The 21,979-nt window shown below is 42.4% G+C and overlaps 1 protein-coding gene across 7 annotated transcripts in view; it reads left to right on the top strand.

Moving 5' to 3' along the window:
• Window positions 1-21,979, top strand: part of TNC (tenascin C) — a 73,790-nt gene that overhangs the window by 13,496 nt on the left and 38,315 nt on the right. For all 7 annotated transcript variants that reach the window (XM_040531792.1, XM_040531791.1, XM_040531789.1 and 4 more), the window contains exons 2-10: window positions 11,779-12,371; window positions 13,309-14,622; window positions 16,384-16,647; window positions 17,498-17,613; window positions 17,741-17,897; window positions 18,532-18,801; window positions 19,957-20,142; window positions 20,863-20,952; window positions 21,660-21,923. In XM_040531792.1, the coding sequence (XP_040387726.1) occupies window positions 11,909-12,371; window positions 13,309-14,622; window positions 16,384-16,647; window positions 17,498-17,613; window positions 17,741-17,897; window positions 18,532-18,801; window positions 19,957-20,142; window positions 20,863-20,952; window positions 21,660-21,923 (3,124 nt within the window). In that variant the 5' untranslated portion in view covers window positions 11,779-11,908. The remainder of the gene's footprint in view (window positions 1-11,778; window positions 12,372-13,308; window positions 14,623-16,383; window positions 16,648-17,497; window positions 17,614-17,740; window positions 17,898-18,531; window positions 18,802-19,956; window positions 20,143-20,862; window positions 20,953-21,659; window positions 21,924-21,979) is intronic.

The following is a 21,979-nucleotide window of genomic DNA, read 5'->3' as shown; positions in this document are numbered from 1 at the left end:
CTGGTTTCAGAGATGACTTCCTCAGAATGGTTTCTCAGGTGTAGGATAGAATTTCTTGTTGAGAAAGGGAACTCCTGAATTGCTGCTGATACTTTAGTTTTCTTCTTGCTGAGTGTTCAGAATTGAATGAAAAATGGTATCTTTCAATGGCAAAGTAAGGGTTGTGAAAAATTTTTCAATCAGCTGTATCTGTTACTTTGTCATCAGTCGGTCACAGCTGTTTTCTAATGCTCTTTTTTTTATAGCCGACATTTATACAGCTGTTTGTTTGCCAAGACAACCAATGGAGAGGACAGGGAAGTACTAAATGAAACAATCCACAAGGAGAGGAACTGAGGTTTTTGGTTTTTGTTTGTTTTCTAATATAGTGGTACACTGATGTAACCAAATACCTAATGTGAATTAATACAATTCTAATAAGCACAGGTATTTAATAACAGGTGTCTTACAGCTTATTTACATCTTGAGCTTTGCTGTTCTTAGACTTCACAATCTAAGGTGATCTTGGATGTGTGTCCTGTAAGGGAAATTAATGATGATTTAGCTAAATTCATTCTTTCCCTGCTGTCAGAGCTGAGCTGCTATTCCTGGCACAGGGTGTAGGGGTACTACAAAACACTACAAAAGGTGTCTGAGCCGCAGTGCAAAACATTCTTATACAAAGGGCTGAGTCTTTCTCCAAGTCAAATAACAACGTGGGGTATGTTTTAATTTACCTCCAGTGTTTTGGTAAGGATTTCACTACTGCAGAAAGTAGGCTCTGTGTCACTCCAGCAGTGAGTGGTATAAGATGGCTTCTGGAAGGCTTTTACTATTAGAATGGTGCACTGTGATCCTTCAAGGTGAAACATGCCATATGGATGCATATAACTATTACCTGTCACAGGGTTGGTTGCTGTAGAAAATTTAAAAATAGATTAAGAGATTTGTTCTGTCATTTGAGAACAATGACTCCCTCTCTGGTGCCCCTTCCCCATCTTACTCCTCTCTGTTTTTCCTGTTGGATAAAATGAAAAGGAAAAAGAAAAACAACACAACAATTTATTATTCACTTCTCGATTCTGCCTGAGACTGTTTTTTAAAGACCCTTCCTTTGTGAACTTAATCAGATGCTTGATAACAGAAAAAGCGTTGCTAACTAACCCAGGGTACAAAGAAGCCCCTTCAGAGGAACACATGACCTCATCGACAGGATTACTCTATCACATGAATTCAGACTCCATCGCACACCCAAAATAAATGTTAGGCTCCATTTGCAGCGAGGTGCTTTATTCGCCTGCCTTCAGCGGGGCATAAGCTTTGCCAACGTCTTCCTCAGTCACTGGGATTAAAAGTGTATGGAAATTCAGCACAAGAGGCAGATTTTCCTGGTCACAAATAACCTGCTGTGCACTCAAAAGCTTCTGGCTGGACGAAGCCTTTGGGCCATTGCCCTCCTGGAACCAGGGAGCTCTGGCACAGGTTTGCAGTCGCAGAGCAAGTCTGGTTTTCACTCACAGCTCTCATTGTCTGTCTTGGTTTTGTTGGGTGCTCAGAGCTTCGACAGCCAAGGGCTGGCTCTGGGAATGTTTCTGGCGTCGGATGCAGCGCTCCCAAGACTAACCCTTTGCCAGAAGGCGGCACGCATCCCTCCCTAATGTATAAGAAGCAGCACTATTGTATTGTCTCAGTGCTCTCAGGGTTTCTAGCACTACCATCTGACAGCATCAGTATTCTTAGAATATCCTTTTTACAGCCACTCTCAGGAAGTACGTGGATATTTTCTAGCCAGGTGCTTTGAAATGTCAGAGCAAAGACATAGCTTGTATTTCCCTGTGAATGCAGAGCAAGACGTGGAGAGCGATGCAGCCTCCCACCCAGGCACACTTGTGCTGGATATAAGGTATAGTAGCAGAGACCATACGGTCTCCAAGAAAAGGCAGGAAAGGCCTCTGACATTGATGAAGTAAAATTAACTGACACGACAACATCCTGCCAAGTCACAAGCTGGAGGTATGTTTGGTACAAGTCACGTTATCCATAGTCAGGAGCCCAGGAGCGTGCTGTAAGGCAAGACATACTCAACGTAGATTGAGATGTGCCATTTATTTGTTTCTAATTATGCACAATTAACAATACAGCACATGAGAAATTAAACACCAAATTATGGGCACAGACTGAATATTTCTGCATTGCACATCTAAGTCAGCAATTATCTTCATTCAGTTTGAACTTGGATAAATTTACCAATTCCAGCGGTACCAAAAATGAGTTATTACAAGCTATTGATTCCTGTGTTTAGTATGGGTCTCTTCCCGAATCTGGTTGGCTATATATAACTATTACATAATGCCACGTTGGAGGCTCCTTATGTAAACACTGGATATAAAACAACTGTGTTTAAAAAGTCATAAGGCTCTAACACAAGCCAAGAGAAGCTGGGATATTATAGGATTCAGCAGATGTCGTTCCCTTAGGGTCTGATCCTGAAAATGTGAGTTCTGCATAATGCTTGTGATACCTGTTGGTGGGACAACAGATGTTGCAAACCTTTGATCTGGAGGTTTCCCAGCTGATATTTGTTATCATTTCGATTAAGACACTATGCTCAAGACAATATGATTGTGTCATGTTGCGACACAAGCCATGCCTTTACATTTCTTTAAGGAATAGCAGGCTTTTTTTTTCAGTGTCGCAGGATGGACTTATGTCTTTGAAGTTATCTGCAGGAGATGACACTCAGGGTAGTGCAGGTTCAGCTGCATCTTTTTCTGCCCTGCAGTGCTGGCTGTGAAAGCAAAGGCTGGGGTATTCCTGCAACTGCCCACCCCTTCGCCTGCCTGGAGAAGGAGCATCCCCAGGTTACTTCTAATATTTGGCTAGTGACTATGCCTAGGAGCTGTTCCTCCTTGCACACAAGTTTGATTTACCCCAAACGAGGCCCCAGAAAGATCAAACCAGGTTGTTGTTAGTCTGACATCCTGCCATAAAGTGGTTTGAACCCTACTCCGGGTGCTGTAAGCATGCCTCAACCCACCCCGGGTGGGTGGCTGTCCTCATCTTGCCGAAGCCATCTTCCAGCAGCGGGCTGTGAGCCGCCAGGGGATGGGTGCTGGGGGTGTTCTGCAGGAGGTGAGATCTGTAGCAGTCCCTGGGGGCTCATGCCACACAGATCTGCCCAGGCAAAGCTGCTGCAAGGGTAAGCACCACTCTTGGGCTCCTGTTCCTTGTGGGAGGTGGAGGGGAATTATTCTTCTCAGTCTTGTTCTGGGGATGTGTACAACGCACTTGAAATGTAAATCCCCTTCAGTAACACAGAGCATTGCTATGAGGCTAATCTTCTTTTAATAATGTTAAACACAGGTTTGTTATTTAATTTCCTCCAATGGTGGCTGGCCTCTGGAATGGCTCCAAAGGAAGCATTGAGTTTATTCTATAAATAATTACGTAGGCATGGCCTTAACAAGAGTATCTTATATCCAGCAGCCCTAAACAACATGGTAGTTGTTTCAGAGCAGCTCTGCTCCAGCCAGAATGTATAATATCCAAAGGCATCTCATTTGCCCTTTTCACCACTAATCCTATCTACTGTCTATCTGTGGTCCGTTTAGGAGGTGACTGTGATCAAACCTTCTGTTAAGAACTGTAGCCACTTGGCTACTGTTCCTTAGCACATTTGGCTTGCTCTAATATAGGTGGATACTCTATCTAAATGCAGTAAGAGAACTTCTGGTACAAAGATCATAGAATTTAGGCAGAAAAACTGAGAGGAGGGAAAGTCTACTACAGAGCAGAATCTCTCGAGGAAATTGGAAGTATCAAAGGAATTAAGTCATTTAGTTTCAGTTATTTATACCTTGTTTAGGATGCAAATCTTCTACATACTTATTAGAAATCAGAATGTTAATTGACTTGGCTAAACTCATTCCAGAAATTAGGAACAACCTCAGATCTCACAAGTCCCAACACAGTGCCATTTCCATACACCTGGCTCTCCTCTGAGTTCCTGCTCTTTTGCTCTCAATGATATAGCAGCAGCGTATTCAGACTGAATTTCTTTGCTTTTCTCATCATCAGCCAGGTAATTTGTAAGAAACATAAATCAAAAAAGTCTTTAGGACTGTGAAACTGGAAGGCACCTCTTGGTCGTTGAGTTCAATATCCTGTTATTGCAGGCACCTCATCATATAATGTGTTTTTCACTTCTGTTTAATTATTGCATGTTTTCAGCAGTCCTTTTCTCCCAGCTGCATCTCTGCCAGCTGACTTCATTTTTCATTTAATTCATGAGATTTGCTCACTAACACTTAACTGATCAAAGATGTTACTGATACTGGAAGAAGACCACCTCCGATCTCCGAACTTCTGCTCTGCTTTGAAAAAGAGCCAAGCTCATTGTTTAGTTTAGAAATGTCTGTTTTCCCTCTGAGACCCTGAACAAGGATAGACCTAGGGAGATTTTCCATGGCTAAGAATACAAAACTCTTGAAATAAAGTAGTTTATAATGGAATAATCATGCTAATTTAGCTCAAAATAGTCACTGTACGACAGAAGGTTTAGTCTCTCAAGGGGCTGCTTTTATGCTTATCATTCAGAATTTACCATAGCTCTTTCACATTTTTATGGATGTTGGCTTCAGTGGGTTATTTTTCCTCCCTCTTTGTGGCACTGTCATGCTGATGCCTTTGAAATATGAGCCTTTGCTAAATTCTAAATTGTACACAAAGCAATTAATTAAAATTCCTTCTCAAAGAGCCTTGGCAAAGTCCTGTCTATATGCTGCTTTTCAGCCAAGGTAGAATGGGCGGAGGCTAAAAGGAATCCAAATGGTTTTATTTAAAGATGACGTACAGTAGGATCTGTGAACCAGAAACTACACAGCTTCCCAAAAGTAGAAATGTTACCTAAGAGCTGAATTCAAAGATGAAAAATTAACTGGAGTGAGGAGTTCAGGCTTAGCTGAGTGGTGTTTAACGTAGGACCTCAGGGGCTGGATGGGGCAAAAAGTGTGTGTGAATCTTTTTTATTGCTGCTCTTTGAACCAGTCTGAGGTACAAGTCTGACTGTAATTCAAATGATCACCAGGACCTACTGCAGGGCTCATTTATGGTAGTCTAAAATCTGTTTTATTTATAGTAGTAAGTACAGTGGCATGATGAGGATCGCAGAACATACAATGCATGCATTCTGCACATGACAACTCTAATCTAGGAAAGCTCAGAAATCAATCATGAATTAATCGTGAAAATCAGTTCCCATCTCTGTGTACAAAGTGCTGGTATGTGTGAGTGTTCTCAGCCCCGGGAACAGGGGTTCCTTGCAAACATCCAGTGCCAGCACTGGATGAAACACAGATGGCTTCAGGATGTATCCAGAGCTCTGAGCTGTGGGAGCTTAACCACATCAAAGACAAAATGCCAGTTTGTTCTTAAATAATAAGAATTGAAGTCGTAAAGGCAGAATAAGGAAAAAGAAAGTGTGGTACTAGGATCTGGTGCTGTGAGGTGCTTGTGCTTGAACTGCTGTGATGAGACTCAGTAAAACTGGATCCTGCTTTCAGCTTTGTGAGACCTCCCCTGGGTGAAACACATAGTCCTAATGCAGAGGCTTCTAGGAGCTCAGGTGTCTCAGTACAGGCCTCTTTGTGTCTCAGTTTCCCATATTTAAAATGGGGGAATGAGGCTTTGTCTCTCCACTCTAACTGCTAAAACTTTTGGAAAAAAGGTTTTCTGTCCCCTGTAAAACACATATGGATGCCAAGGGCCCCTTGTTCTGGACTTATGGACATTGCTGAATCATTTCTGTATCAGAAAGTGAATTTTATTACCCATACCACCCTGTGTCTTTAGATTATGCGCTTCTCTAGTTAAGAATATTTTAAAACTTCCATTCCAGTTGTTTCCTTTCTGCCTCTGTCTCCATACAGTTTTTCTACAGAGTGCTTTCTTCCTCTTGGCACTGTTGGGCATCCACTGGCAGAAAGATCTTTTTGGCTAATTCTTTCTCTCCTTTTGACTTTCAGGAATAGGTTCGTTCTGCAGATCTGGAGCTGGGCAGGAGAAAGGCATTGAAATCCATGCCTTTGCATGTTGTCATTTATAAACAGGGGGGATCACTGGGTCTGGATCGATTGTTTGCTTGTGGGTTTACCAGGTTTGGGATTTCTTTTCAATTAAAAAACAAACAAGGAAAATAAAAAACATCTCCCTACAGAAATGTAGGGATGTTATAGGAATCCCTAGCACACATGCAGGACTGATTTTCTTCATGAACTGCCCAGAGATAGAAGTGAAGTTGTTTGGACATGAATTAGAGGTAAGTCCTCACTGTGCAACTGGGAACCTGGATGGATTACAGCCTATCGTGCTGCATTTTATCTGATAGAACTTTTGAGAATAAGGGAGTTGGCTTCTTTCTTTCTTCCCTGTTACTTATGAAAACAGGTTTTCCTCTGCTTCTACAGTTGACTTAAGACTTTGAAGAAAATTTCTGAATTATGAATATTTCCCCTTGGAGTTTCACCTCTTAAAGTCTTGTTTGAATCTGTGGTGCCCGATTGTTGTTGAAACAACTGCAAATTCTCTTTTGCACGTACTTTGTCTGTAAGCCTCGGAGAAAACAGTGGATTTTCTGAGTTATATTTTCAGTTTTCTGAGTCAGATTTGGCTGCCTTAAAAATCTTCTGCTTAGAATGCTTACAATGTAAATAAAGGAGAAAAGCACAGCAACAATTTGGCTTTGGTTGTGTCTGCTGGAAAGATTCATCACTGATACTTCAGGACTATTACGAATTTCAGCTCTAAACTGTGACATAGTATAGTTTGACCTACACTGAAACTCCCTGCTGATTCCTTTGCCCTGTTGCAGTTGGGAATGGAAAGAAAATGATTTTCTGTAGTTACAAATTTATGGAAACAGCAATGAAAGATGATGAAATCAGAACTGTTCATGTTTTGGCCTGCTGTGTCAAAACTTGCAGTCTCCCTCAGTCTCTTTCTTTGTGAACATTTCAATTTACTTCAGACTTAATCCATCTGTTTGAGAAGATGCCTGGAGCCTCAAGAGTCACATGCTCTTGGCAAAGTTATATTGTTAGCACTTTTTCTTCAAAAGGTTGCATCTTTTGAAAATCTTCCTTGTAAAAATGCACGCTGGAAAACAGCTTCAATTTATTAATCCTCTGTAACAGTGCTGCTTTTATTCCTTGTAGAAAATGCACATATTCCCTGTGTCTGCAATGAGGGAGTACCCCAGGTCCGATCAAATTCCCAGCATGACTCTTTTGTCTGTATGGCAATAGATAAGGAGAAGAGCACCGTGATATCATGAGGCCAGTGCCTACACACAGGCACTGCTGGATACCCCAGTCTTGAGGGAACAGATGGCTAGATCACACATTGCTGGAAATTATTGAAATATACAATTTCTTCTGTTAACAAATCACAGAAAGCTATTTTGACATAAGCAATTACCAAGCCCTAAAATGCACCATTCTGTTTTCCGCAGAGGGCTGTGGCTCTCCTCCAACTGAGTCTTCCCCTCTGTCAGAATCCCTCCCATTGATACTTCCATCCATGTTTAACAAGGTGTGCTTGAATACAATATATGCTGACGTTATTTGATCCCCTCCCGCTGTGATGCTGGAAGTATCTGTTTGGAGAGGATTTGTAGTCTTTTTTCTCTCTTTTTTCCTCCTGCCTTCTTTAAGTCTAATTTCCAAGTCGTGACATGTAGAGGGTGCCTGAGCAAATCTAATCAGCCTTCTGCCTCCTTTAAGAAGGACAGTTGAGATATTTTTTTAACACCTCCATTTCTTCATTGCTGCAATCTGTTTTGATTAGACTAACACAGGGTTCTCATTTGCATATTTATCGCTCCACGTGCCCACAAATAATCTCACAGCTCTGCCACTCCTGAATTTGCAAGAGAGACCGAAGTGGTACACTAGAACTGTAAACTATGCAAACATTAATTTAATTTCTCACACCTGCTGGTTTCCAGCAAATACATCTGCGGGAAGGAAAATATTCATGTTACCTTTGCTGAGTGTTTCCTGGGAGTCAGGATTTCCTCAGCTTTTTTCAAGATGGATTGAAAATTTCCTATTAAGAAACAAATTTCTAATTAAATTGAAATGTGCTGAAAAAGTTATGATGTCAATGAGGGGAGAGGAGACATCTAAAAAAAAACCAACCTTAATATTTTCTCATCTTTGACAATCAGACTATGTTGCGTTTTGAGATCCTCAGGTGAAAGGGCTTGTAGTGGAAATTAAAATTGTTTCTTTTCTTTGTACTATTGACAGTCCATCTCACTTCCACCACATATTATTAGGGGCATTACCAGGTAGTGATCATGTTTTTAAGGGGTGTTTTTCTAGGAATGGTCTTTTTGTTTTGTTTTGTTTTGTTTTTTCCTCTTTGGATAACATCTAATATTTCCAATTGCTATTCATATGGGATGTTTTCTTTTCCTGAAACTTTTTGGGTCAGCTAGTACTGCAGATGCCATGATTAGCTTCTTAATTTTTAGCCACAACTCTTTAAATGACGTGACTGCAAAATTCAGGCCTGCAGGAAGTCACACCTCATCCAGGAAAATAAGGACGGATGTAAGAGGCTACAGTACCTTTTGTTTTTATTTATTTTGTGGTTGCAACTAAGGGAACAGCCATAGGCTCTTCGGCATGGGATGCTCTACAAGGAGAGAACTAAAATATAAGCCTTGCCCCAGTGGGGGTGATGGCCATAGAAAGATGTCAGTAAGTGGGTGGGGCAAGAGGAGCTGTTAGAATGTAGTGTTCTTCATGACAAGCAGAAGATTTTGCAGACCAACCACATAATCATTGCCAAGATTTTTGAAGCAGTTGTGTTGTAGTCAGGATGGTAGGAAGACATTAGGGGGCACAGTTCATAAAGAACGAGTAGGATTTCTTACTAGACAAATTGCTTGTAAAATAGGACACATTTTGGGGCAGACAAGTCACTCAGCATGTCTGACAGACATGCCACAAACATCACCCAACTCCTTTTATATGCATTGCAGTATGTCCAAGCTCATGATGAGAAAAGTCACCTTCTTTCGCAGACTCTTGCTACCAGACTTTTAGATACCTGTAAATAATCCAGCAGCTGGTGTTTGCAAAGGAAAGGTTGTCTCCAAGAGGTAGTATGTCTGCAACTTTTAAATACAATCCACGTGGACCATTCTGAAAGGAAGAAGATGGGAAAATAAATGAAGGAACAACTGAGCCTGGCAATTACTGTCTTCCATTTTTCTCTAGAAGTGCCTTCCTGAGTGGTCCATCATGGTCTGAGCTGTTATGTAGATATGTTTGAAGGATATTGGATGGGAGGACATAATCTTTGTTCTTCCAGCCAAAAATAAGGCTAATGTACAAATAATTGTATGAAGGTGTCTTGTTCCATAGATCTCAGATCTAGCAGTGGAGCTCAGCTTATCATGCTGGGTCCTTGGCAGATCAGAGGAGAAACACCTGATCCAAATTAGCTCAGACATCACATTCACTTTCAAAACACAGAGGTCACAGATCAGACACTGTGGAATGCTTCTTCCAGACCACCCTTCATAAACTTCAGAAGGGTGTCAGCCAAGATACATTATGTCTTGAGTATTGTCTGTAGGCTGAGAGGTTTGGCTGACTCTAATGTGATGAGTATCCAGTAAAAGTAATAGTATTAATGTGGCTTTCATCTGTAGCGAAGGTAATAGTGAATAGCTTTTGTCAGAAGCAGGGCTTTTATTTTCCAGGCATATACAAAAATCACAGTTTGTATCACCATAAAATGGTATGGAAGCTCACAGCTGTTAGCAGAAAGACTATCATCAGCTTTCTAGGTCTGGACAAGGCCAATATTCTTGTAGGCTGGGAATTACAGAAGCCATAAATAAACTGATGCTCAGAGTGAAATTCAGTGAGAATTAGGTTCATAGCTACCTCCAGTTTGTTCTGTTTCCCACTGGTGATGCATCTTTCAAGCAGTGTGTCCCTTAAATAACTACCTGAGGACTAGGCATCAATTTCATCTCTATAACCTTGTCTCAGGGCAAAAAGTATGTAGCACATGGAATCCCACTGCATGGAAAGCAGTTTGCAAACATGTGGGGGTGCTTGAAAGTTAAATCCCACTTCAGATATTGTTCTGAATGTGTTTCATGAACTGCAGCCCTGTTTAGGGATTGGCCTGAGTCACAAATGAGGCCTGGACCATGTCTGTCTCTGTCACTCGTTATTAGGTACCTAATCTAATCTAATTGTGATCTCCTCTGGTGCAGACAGGGGTTGCAGACATATCTGAACAAACAGGGTGTTAGAAATGGCTTCAAGCTGAATGCTTTTCCACAAGAAAAAAGCCTCCACTGCTGCATGTTTACTTCTGATTTATTCCCCAATAAAAATGGGTGAAGTTCACTCTTTGTGAGCTCAACATTGTCTACAGAAAGTTACTTCAGTAAAGTGGGTGATGTATGATTGTTATTTTTCACAAAAGCAGCTGGAATAGTATGGGAAAAATGATCCCATATACTTTGCGGGAAGCAGAAGAGTGGAAGAAGCTTACAATTAGTGAAAGCCCAGTCACTGACCTAACTATTTTAATGAGCAGAAAGAAAAACAAATGTTAAGATGACATTTAAGAGGTACACTTGTTTAGTCTGTCCATTAGCTGCTTTTGGTTCTCACTGTGCATGCTAAACGGCTGATTCCGCATGGAAGTCAACAGATGTCTTTCAGCTCCCCTGACTCATATAATTTGAAAGGAGTGGGTTCAGACTGAGGAGGAAGAGGAAATACTGAAGCTATTTGAAAAGAGTGAGTTTCAGGAAGAGCTAGTAAATCCCAGCCAGGTGCTTGCAACCCTATGCAAGGTATTGTGTGAAATAGTTGCTGGTGAAAGATAAAACACTGGGAAAAGCTGCGTAATGAAAAGGTTTATTGGTCGCCAAAAGGACTTTTTACACCCCTGTTCATGAAAATCTTTCTGTTTCTTTGGAAGAACTGAGATGATCAAAGGATTTCTTTTCCTTCTCTTCCCTCCCCTCCAGCCCCAGTTTGGTGTATGTGTGTGCATTTTCTTTTATCCTGGTTTTCCCTTTTCCTGCCCACCTGCTTGCTCTCCTGTACTTTGAAGTTTGCTATTGTACTCAATGGTTCAACAGATTTCCTATATTTCTGTTGATATTTCTTACACAGTGTCCCCCTTGTTGGAGCCTCATCTGGGATAATCTGTTGCATCTCATTACTTTTATGCTAAAATACTGCTAGTATGATGATACGAGCACTGACACCAGAACCCTTAACCTGCAGTGTTCTTTGGAGAGCTCTGTTTATATTCATGCTATACACAGATCGTCAGTATAGTAAAACCTGTTATTGGGCTACAAGCTCCAGAGTTCAGATTCCCTAGAAATTGGAACAAATTAAAGCATATGGAAAAGGGCTGCAATGGGCTTATTAGTGTTGATAGGCCTTTTGACAGTGTCTCAAGTTTTTTACATGGTCCAGCCTCCAGTAGCCTTCAAGCAGTGGGCTAGTGGGTGAAGGAAACAGAGACTTCTAACATTAGTTGAATCGTAGCAGAACATAGATTTATTGTACATACCCCTGTCTGCACTGTTATTTAAGAGCAAGTTCAGCAGTTTTGGTCAAGCGAAATCATACATTGAGCAGCACCACAGCCACGTTCTTTAAGGGACACCAGCACACACTCAGTGCCACTGGCCTTTTGTTGGGTAATACAGCTGCAGTTCATCTCTTACACTGCTTCTTCTTGTTTTAGGGAACAAGCGTGACAGGAAAGGAAAGGAAACCCAACTTGGTTTGAACTGGCTCTTCAATTTCTCCTCCAGACTAAAAAGGCCAAATAAATATAAGACTCCATCAGCTTTGAAAAGGAACTGAACGCCACAATGGGACTCCCCACCCAGGTTTTGGCCTGTGCGATCTTAGCTTTGCTGTACCAGCATGTCAGTGGTGGACTCATCAAGCGAATTATCCGGCAGAAGCGGGAGACTGGGCTAAACGTGACCTTACCAGAGGATAGCCAGCCCCTGGTTTTTAACCACATCTACAACATTAAGTTGCCTGTTGGCTCCCTTTGCTCTGTGGACCTGGATACAGCAAGTGGTGATGCAGACCTGAAGGCAGAAATTGAGCCTGTCAAGAATTACGAAGAGCACACAGTGAAAGATGAGAACCAGATTGTCTTCACGCACCGTATCAACATCCCCCGCCGGGCTTGTGGCTGTGCAGCTGCCCCAGATATTAAGGATCTGCTGAGCAGACTAGAGGAGCTGGAGGGGCTGGTATCCTCCCTACGGGAGCAGTGTGCCAGCGGGGCTGGATGCTGTCCTAATTCCCAGACAGCAGAAGGTGAGGCAGACTGGGGAGCCACTCTCAGGGAAACTCTCACGCTGGCAGCAGATCTTGTTTAGAGTAGATACTCGAATCTGTTTCAAGAATGAGCAAAAGTCAACCTGTTAAATTTGAAATGTAATCAAAAGTGGGAATGCGTTTGCTAGCTTGGTTCATTCACAGTTTTGCAGTTTTGTGGATCTGGGGGTCAGGAGTCTGTCTGGGCTGCCTTGTAGTGGTGGCATTGAGCATGTATGGCACTTGGACAAGGTAACAGTCAGTGTCAAGTTGAGATTAAAACTCACACAGTCTAAGCTTTTGGCTCCATGTTTTGTGCCCTTGAGCAGGCTGCCAATGCAACTGTTTTCATGTCCAGGTTTTCCTTAACAGAGACCAATAAAAATACAGCAGGATTTAAGCAATAGATGAGTACTAGTGAGCACAAATGATCTGCGAGGTAAAAAGAAAGTATCCTTCCTGCTGTTTTTTAAACTGAGGTAAGAGGCTGGTCATAAGATAGAGAAAACATAGGTCTTCTCAGCTGTAATCTGTCCCTCTGAGCTCAGATCTCGTCTCACTGTGGATGACACAATGTGCGGCCTGGCTTTCTATGTTCTGGAGTGAATCAGTGAATACGGGTGTGTGCCATAATGAAGCAGTCAGGAAAGCTGCTCAGTAAATGGAAGAGAGATTTTGAGAAGAGCAGAGGAATCTAAGATGCTTGTTTAGCAATTAGTTGGCAGCAGCTTTTCCCTGGCAGGAGTGTGAATTAAAGCATTCCTGGTAAACTAAATCTTACGGGAGAATGGGAGCGTGTCTTTCAAAACCTTTGGTGATTCTGTAAATCAGACCTGTAGGGAACAGGGAAAATCAGACCCTTTTAGGTTGTGTGTTGCACTGGCCTGACACATCCCAGAGGTAAGGGGGTAACGGGTTTCCTGACTCATTGGTACAGGTCGCCTGGACACGACACCCTATTGCAGCGGACATGGCAACTACAGCACTGAGATCTGCGGCTGCGTCTGCGAGCCCGGCTGGAAAGGCCCCAACTGCTCCGAACCAGCCTGCCCGCACCACTGCTTCAACCGGGGCATGTGTTTACAGGGCAAATGCATCTGCGACGAGGGCTTCACTGGTGAGGACTGCAGCCAGGCCTCCTGCCCTTCCGACTGTAACGACCAAGGCAAGTGCGTGGACGGGGTTTGTGTGTGCTTTGAGGGGTACACAGGCACAGACTGCAGCGAGGAGCTCTGCCCCCATGGGTGCAGCGTGCACGGGAGGTGCGTGGGCGGGCGGTGTGTGTGCCACGAGGGCTTCACTGGCGAGGACTGCAGCGAGCCCCTCTGCCCCAACAACTGCCACAACCGCGGGCGCTGTGTGGACAACGAGTGTGTCTGCGATGAGGGCTACACCGGCGAGGACTGCAGTGAGCTCATCTGCCCCAACGACTGCTTCGACCGCGGGCGCTGCGTCAACGGGACCTGCTTCTGTGAGGAGGGCTACACCGGAGAGGACTGTGGGGATCTGACCTGCCCCAACAACTGCAATGGCAATGGGCGCTGTGAGAACGGGCTGTGTGTCTGCCACGAGGGCTTCGTTGGGGATGACTGCAGCGAGAAGAGGTGCCCGAAGGACTGCCACAACCGTGGGCGCTGCGTGGACGGGCGATGCGTGTGCCATGAGGGGTACCTGGGCGAGGACTGCGGGGAGCTGCGGTGCCCCAACGACTGTCACAACCGCGGACGCTGCGTCAATGGGCAGTGCGTGTGCGACGAGGGATTCATCGGGGAGGACTGCGGGAAGCTGCGGTGCCCCAATGACTGCAACAACCGCGGGCGCTGCATCAACGGGCAGTGTGAGTGCCACGAGGGATTCATGGGGGAGGACTGTGGTGAGCTGCGGTGCCCCAACGACTGCAACAACCACGGGCGCTGCGTCAACGGGCAGTGTGTGTGTGACGAGGGGTACATGGGAGAGGACTGTGGTGAGCTGCGGTGCCCCAACGACTGCCACAACCATGGGCGCTGCGTGGAGGGACACTGTGTGTGTGACAATGGCTTCACGGGAGAGGACTGCGGTGAGCTGTCCTGCCCCAATGACTGCCACCAGCGTGGGCGCTGTGTCAACGGGCGCTGTGTGTGCCACGAGGGCTTCACTGGGGAAGACTGCCGTGAACGGTCCTGCGCCAATGACTGCAACAACGTGGGCCGCTGCATCGATGGACAGTGTGTCTGCGAGGATGGTTACATGGGAATCGACTGCTCTGATGGTAGGTTGCAATGACCCTTTCAATCTGCTTCCCCTGGGTAATCCTCTGTGTCCATCCATTAGCCTCAGAGGGTCCATGAATGTCTTCCATGTAGCTGGGCCCAGTTTCTGCTCTTCTTCGTCATAGTCCAAACAGTTGAATCAGTAGAGTTACAGCACTGAGAGAAAGAACTTCACCTCCTTTACTTTTTCAGGGCTATATAGTGTAGAGGTTTCTGGTGAATTGTGGTGGTCAGCAAGCTAAAAGGCTGATAATGGTGATACAGTCAATTTATTGTCTCCAAGTTTGCTCCTGACACAATGCCATCAGAGCTGTAGCTATCACTGGATGGGTGTTTGTCACTTTTGGTTTCTCGTGACGCTTCTTGATGATAAAAAGATGCATCTAAAAGAAACTGTTCTAGCTGTGGAGAAAGAGGGAGGTGAATCCAGAAACTTCTTACTTAGATACTCAGCAGGATTAATCGAGAGAATATGGACAGAATTTTGCCTAAAAAATAATGCTGTCAGGAATGAGGTGGTGTGGGTAAGAACTTCAGGGAATAAAGAGCTTAGGTATCAAGTACTTCTTGCAGACAGTTTCTAGTTCCCAGTCCCACACTGGACCAGTACAATGGGGACTTGCATTTGCAATGCTATCACTATTGTAGGAGCTGAAACCAAAACGCATAGCGCTGACACTGTATGCTGTCAGACCCTAAGGGCTCAGACCCCAAGGACCTTACTTTGAAGGTGGATCTTTGAGCTGGATCCCTGGTGGAGGCAAGCCATGTGCAGAAAATAAGATTGTCCTATCTGAGTATGAGACACCCATCATGATGGAATTGCCAGATGTCACAAATACTGCTATGTAAGCTTTCAGGATTATTGCAGGGGCCTTGGTTCTCTCTCAAGTGACCAGATTGATTTTTCTAACTAAAATAAAATATATGTGTGTGTGTGTATATATTATATATATATACATGGAACATATATACTGTTAGATTTGACAAAGCTTAGAGTAAAATAATGGAATCAACTGGAGTGGAAACTTAGCTATAAAACCAGGTTAGTTTCCCATTACCACTGACTCTATGGAAATTGATAGAAAATGTTGGCAGCTAGATAATGACAGGTGTTACGCTATAAAGGAGGCAGTTTTCTTTAGGAGATCCCAAGGGAGGGATTTTAGAACTAAGATCTTTGTAGAGTAATCAACGAGTACTTTTGGGTTGGGAACATTGTAAAAGACAATGATTACCCTTTGAAAGAAATTCCCATTTTTCATCTCTTCCTCCTGGAAGGCTCCCAAGCCACATTCTTGTTCTTGCGCGTGCAAATGGGGAGTAATCCATTGAAAGTATTTACAAAAATAATCATGTTTTATTTTACTGTGGAAAATCTGTGCAATTCTGTATATCCAAACCCCAGCACTTCCAACTATAAAATCATGTGTTGCTGGCAGTTGAGTTAATCGTCTGAATCCCTAAGGACCCAGCTATAGTAGTCTTGTGTAGTAGCCAGGAGAGGAGGATCTGGAACACAGTCAACCATAGGTTATATGCAAGTATGAAAGTAGAAATTGGCCCATGACTTTTGGAAACATCTGTAGTCTTCATCAACTGAACATTCCTTTCTACAAGTGGCTAATTTGTGTGGCATGGCTTCCCCATTCCCTATTTGTTAGATGATTCTTATAAACTGCTTCTGGGAAAATGTGAAACTGGGTAGGTCATTATTTTCTGAGCCTTGAAAACTTTTGTTTTGCTTTTCCCCTCCCTAGTGTCTCCTCCAACAGAGCTGACTGTAACAAATGTAACAGATAAAACTGTAAATCTGGAATGGAAGCATGAGAATCTCGTCAATGAGTACCTTGTCACCTATGTCCCTACCAGCAGTGGTGGCTTAGATCTGCAGTTCACTGTACCAGGAAACCAGACATCTGCCACCATTCATGAACTGGAGCCGGGTGTGGAATATTTTATCCGTGTCTTTGCAATCCTTAAAAACAAGAAGAGTATTCCAGTCAGTGCCAGAGTAGCAACATGTGAGTTTAATATTCTCTTTATTCACTCATTTGTCTGTTCTGTAGCATGCATTTATTTTTGTTAAGGTTTTCTTTCTTTTGTATTTTCTATTTCCTGCTCACCTTCTGTTCTGGACAAGGAGAGCCTCCATCACTTTCATATTCTATTCTTTTTCAAAACCAATGTCTGCGTTAAAAGTAAAGTTTGTTAGCTCTTCTGCTCTCTGCAGTGGTCTCATGATAATGAATATCGTAGGGTCTTTGTAAATTAAAACCCTCAGTTTCTTCATAATAAGGTACATTTATAAACTCTGGTAATGCTTCCTGAAAAGATATATAAATATAGCAAGTATAATAAGAGCAATGTGAAATCACTTGGATTCAAAGTGTTTTGACTGAAATGGAGATTATATTTGCTTTGCATCTTCAGTGTGTTTTACCACAACTGACTTTCTATCTGCCTATCTGTTGATTTGTTGACCGTTTTCCTTTTTGTGTTGTGCACATCACAATCATATCTAAACATGCCAGTCTCAAAAGATGCTCTTAGACTTCCGTCGTTGTTCTCATTTTGAGAGACTTGGGGCAGGATTTATCTCACCTAACTTCAAATGTCCACACTAGGTTCTTTCAACAGGGCAAAAATAGGCATTTCTAGGGCACAGTTTATTTTATTCTAAGGTGACATCTAGAACAGGTCAGAGGAATGTCTGTCCAAAAGCAGAATAGCTAGCTGTGAAGCAAGTTTAAACATCTCAGATACAGCTCTCTACATGGCAGATAGTTAAAGCTGTGGAAAAATATCCCACCCCAGTGCCCTTGTAACACATGTAATTATCTCCTTTTTTTTTTTTTTTTTTTTCTGTCACAGATCTGCCTGCTCCAGAAGGTCTGAAATTCAAATCTGTTAGAGAAACATCTGTCCAGGTAGAGTGGGATCCTCTGAGCATTTCATTTGATGGCTGGGAGCTGGTCTTCCGTAATATGGTAAGTCACAGAATCACAGAATCATCTAGGGAAGCAACATTCCTTGTACAGAAGCCTTGGATCTTGTCCAAGTGAAAGATCCTGAATTTTTTGTATTTATAATAAATGTTTGTTTCATGTGTTACAGAAAAAGGATGATAATGGAGATATAACCAGCAGCTTGAAAAGGCCAGAGACATCATATATGCAGCCAGGCTTGGCACCAGGGCAACAGTATAATGTATCCCTTCATATAGTGAAAAACAATACCAGGGGACCAGGACTATCCAAAGTGATAACCACAAGTAAGTATAACCTGTATTGGTATAGTGCAACCAACAAAACAGTTGCTTTTTGACGTAGTCTTGGTAGTGTTAAAAAAATTTTTTTGAAAGCTAAGCTTTATACAGGGTATAAAGGTATATTCATAGGGAAAAGGAGAAAAAAAAGGGGGAAGCATTGGAGCTGTTAAAGAAGAAGACATGAAGATAAATTAATTCATTTCCAAATTACCTTTTTGAAAAGGAAAGCAAATTTAATTTTATTTAGAAGATAGCTAGCAGTATGCACTTTTATTTTTTTTTAAAAGGTGCATCAATACAATCTAGAACTTCTTTCTTCCTTGTGGTATTGGCATAAAGAAATTAAATAGGAGAGATCTTCCATTGTGCAGAACTCTTCGGGTTTCTGATTGCCTTTGTTTTGGCAACTTCAGAAGTTAATGAATTTTGATGAATTTGTTTCTTATGAATTGGCTCCATCTGGCACTTTCTTCTACAGCTGTAGAAAGTAAAGGATGAAAAAAATGAAGATGAGCTTCAGTTTGTAGGAGCCATTCATTTTAATTTTGTTCTGAAGCAATTAAAAACCTAAGTGCTATAATTTTCTGGTAAAATTTATTTTTAAAAAAAAATATAACATTTCTTCTCCTTATAACAGAGCTTGATGCCCCTAGCCAAATTGAGGCAAAAGATGTCACAGACACCACAGCTCTGATCACATGGTCCAAACCCTTGGCTGAAATTGAAGGCATAGAGCTCACCTATGGCCCCAAGGATGTTCCAGGGGACAGGACTACCATTGACCTCTCCGAGGATGAAAACCAATATTCTATTGGAAACCTGAGACCCCACACAGAATATGAAGTGACGCTCATCTCTCGGCGAGGGGACATGGAAAGTGACCCCATGAAAGAAGTCTTTGTCACAGGTAGGAAGCTTGGGTACCAATCCAAATTTCTGGGAGTTTAATGTAATCACCATCAATCTTCCTGTGCTGTTTTCATTATCTTGCTTGAGTTAACAGTTACTAGATCAACACAGAACCAGTGGTATTGTGGAGGTACATGAAAATGGAGGCTTTTCTGTGTCTTGTATAATTTACTGGCTCACCAAAATATTTAGGCCCCTCCGGTCTCTAAATGTGTTTTGAAAATGGGAATTATATTATTAAGTCACTTAGAAGCTTTTGCTTATCATACTCTAAATCTTTACTCCATAAAACAAATTCCTCCAGATTACTTCTCTGTTTGCTGAGCTAAATATCTTCCATGGTTCTTATTCCATCAAAGACCTTATTTCTGTTTGTCTAAACCCACAGTAGATTAGCAGACAACATTGCTCTTTTTCCTTCTTCAGGTCTGCAAATGTTTTCTCTTATGTATTTTTTTTTAAGTTTACGTTGCTCCTTTGTTATCCTGGGAATGCTTTCTGAAAATGTGTGTCCTTTAACATATTGTCAAGGTTTGGATATATTAAGGGACCTAAGTATATGGTACATGGAGAATTACCTCCCATTTCATCCCAAAATGCAGCAGTTTATTCAGAGCATGATTTGAGTCTACCATAGGTATAAACAGGGAAAGCCTATTGCATTTCTACAAAATATTCACCTTGCATTTTGAGACTTAAAGTTCCCTTCAGCCATGTGTGCAAGATATTAACTGAACAGACATTCTAGAGCTGGTCTTTTTTTTTTTTTCTTAGCAGCTTTTTTTCATTTGGAAAGCTAAGGTATTTGTAAAGGAAAATACTATTTTCATCCAAATATGTTTTCCCACAACTATGTATTTTCTAATAAAAATTAATTACTGAGGTTGAAATGGCTTTCTTTTGTTTGTTTCAGGAGATAAAAGGTGAATTTCTTCCACTGATTTTTTTCCCAAAGCTAGTGAACTCTACGCTTCATGCTAAAAGACATCTAATTAATGTAGTTGAGAATATAGTGGCATCATATAAGAGGAAATCTGTCAGCTTCATGGATCATGTTCAGTTTCTAAAAATGGCTGTCATAAGAGAGCGTTGTCATAAGAGCATTACTCCTTTCATTTATTTATGTGTTTATTTATTTATGTATTTATTACAGACTTGGATGCTCCAAGAAACCTGAAGCGAGTTTCACAGACAGACAATAGCATTACTTTGGAGTGGAAGAACAGCCATGCAAATATTGATAATTACCGAATTAAGTTTGCTCCCATTTCTGGTGGAGACCATGCTGAGATCACAGTGCCAAAGGGCAACCAAGCAACAACCAGAGCTACGCTCACAGGTAAGGGAATTGGGAGATTGTTATTAATGTCATTCTGCTGTCGTCACCCTGCAGCACAAGACCAAAAAAACCCTTTTGGTCACTATACATAAGAGCTACAAGCAGAGGTTACACATTTTGAGTAGAAACAGTTAAATTAAAGTCCATGTGATATGTATTTATGTACTTCAGATGGATAACTACCAACAGCAGATGTGTAGCCATTTTGCTTCCATGTGCATCTCTGAATCCCACTAGTCACTCGCCTGGGTTCTAGGTTGCTACACGTCTTTGCAGAGATGGCTTGACATCTTTAAGTTCAAGAGGCTTTTGTATGTGCTAGGAATGGTATTTACTGACGCCAGCCTGCAGCTTTTCCGGGTGCATGCAAGTTGCCACACTGGCCTACAATGGTAGATTTCTCCATTTAATGTGGATGTTTTTCTCGGGGCAGCAGTACCTACACTGCAATCTCTTGAAAGTAGAAGTCATCTCTGACTATGCATTTGCACAAAGTCCAGCATGTAATCTCAGCCAGCCATAGTCCATATCCTCTGGCAAGTCTGTGGAAAAGGATTTATTCACTTCAGGTCAGCTGGAGGGCAGCTGAAACCTCAATTCTTTGCATACGCAGGAAAGCATATATCTAATCTTGCATACATTCAGACTCTTTTATTTAAACAGATGCCAATAGGTAACTTCCATGGACACGGACTCATGCTTCTATTCCTCATCTCTTAGGTTTGAGGCCTGGAACTGAATATGGCATTGGAGTGACAGCAGTGAGACAGGACAGGGAAAGTGCTCCTGCTACCATTAATGCTGGCACTGGTGAGTAGCTTGATCCTTTCTTGTACTCTGGAGGAAGCAGCAGATAGCTGGAGCCACTCTGGTGCTTCTTTCCTTTTTAAGTAATGCTGTAAGAAATATTTTAGAAAATTCTTGATTTCATTTTGGTACAAATGGGACATTTCCCCGCAAATAAAAGAAAAAGTATTTTCCCAGAGATCTTGATCTTTGACTCTGGCTTTCTTTTCCTGTACCAGGATCTCTTAACACTCTGGGTTATTCACCGTAGTAATAATTGATTGCTCTAATTGTTCTCTAGCTGTGAGGGTTTCTGGCAGGAATGGTGGTTATGGCTCAAATGTTATCTGGACAAAGAGTATAGCCTCAGGGGTTTCAGTAGTCCTGACTATCCTTCAAATACAGGACTTTTCTTACAACACCCCCTTTTTTTTCTCCCTGGGTGAATGCTGTAAGGGATTAAATTCTTTCTCTAAATTCTTTCTCTCCTTCATGCAGTGATTGCTGAAGTGAATTTAAGTGGTGGAAATTTAGATTTAGTGTGGTTTGTCTGTAAAACAGAACTTCATCTTCCTCCACCTCAAGCAGCGGGGCTTCAAAAGCTCAGATGGCAGATCCAACTCTGAGCTGTCACTAGGCACCCAGTACAGTTGCTGCTGTGTCGACAGATGGCTGAAAAACTGTCCCAGGGCAGTTCTGAGACAGCTTAACTTTGCTTTTTTAACCTGTAGATCTTGATAACCCCAAGGACTTGGAAGTCAGTGACCGCACTGAAACCACCCTGTCACTTCGCTGGAGAAGACCAGTGGCCAAGTTTGATCGTTACCGCCTCACTTACGTCAGTCCTTCTGGAAAGAAGAATGAAGTGGAGATCCCTGTGGATAGCACCTCTTTTATCCTTCGAGGGTTAGAGGCAGGAACAGAATACACCATCAGTCTGGTGGCAGAGAAGGGCAGACACAAAAGCAAACCCACAACTGTCAAGGGATCGACTGGTGAGTAACAGCTTTTGATGAGTGCCGTGTGCCAGGTCATTGACTAGCCCAAGTAA

Source organism: Cygnus olor, chromosome 19 (genome assembly GCF_009769625.2).
Source record: "Cygnus olor isolate bCygOlo1 chromosome 19, bCygOlo1.pri.v2, whole genome shotgun sequence".
NCBI lineage: Eukaryota > Metazoa > Chordata > Aves > Anseriformes > Anatidae > Cygnus > Cygnus olor.
Note: the sequence above shows the minus strand (reverse complement) of the source record. Positions and strands in the feature narration are given on the sequence as shown.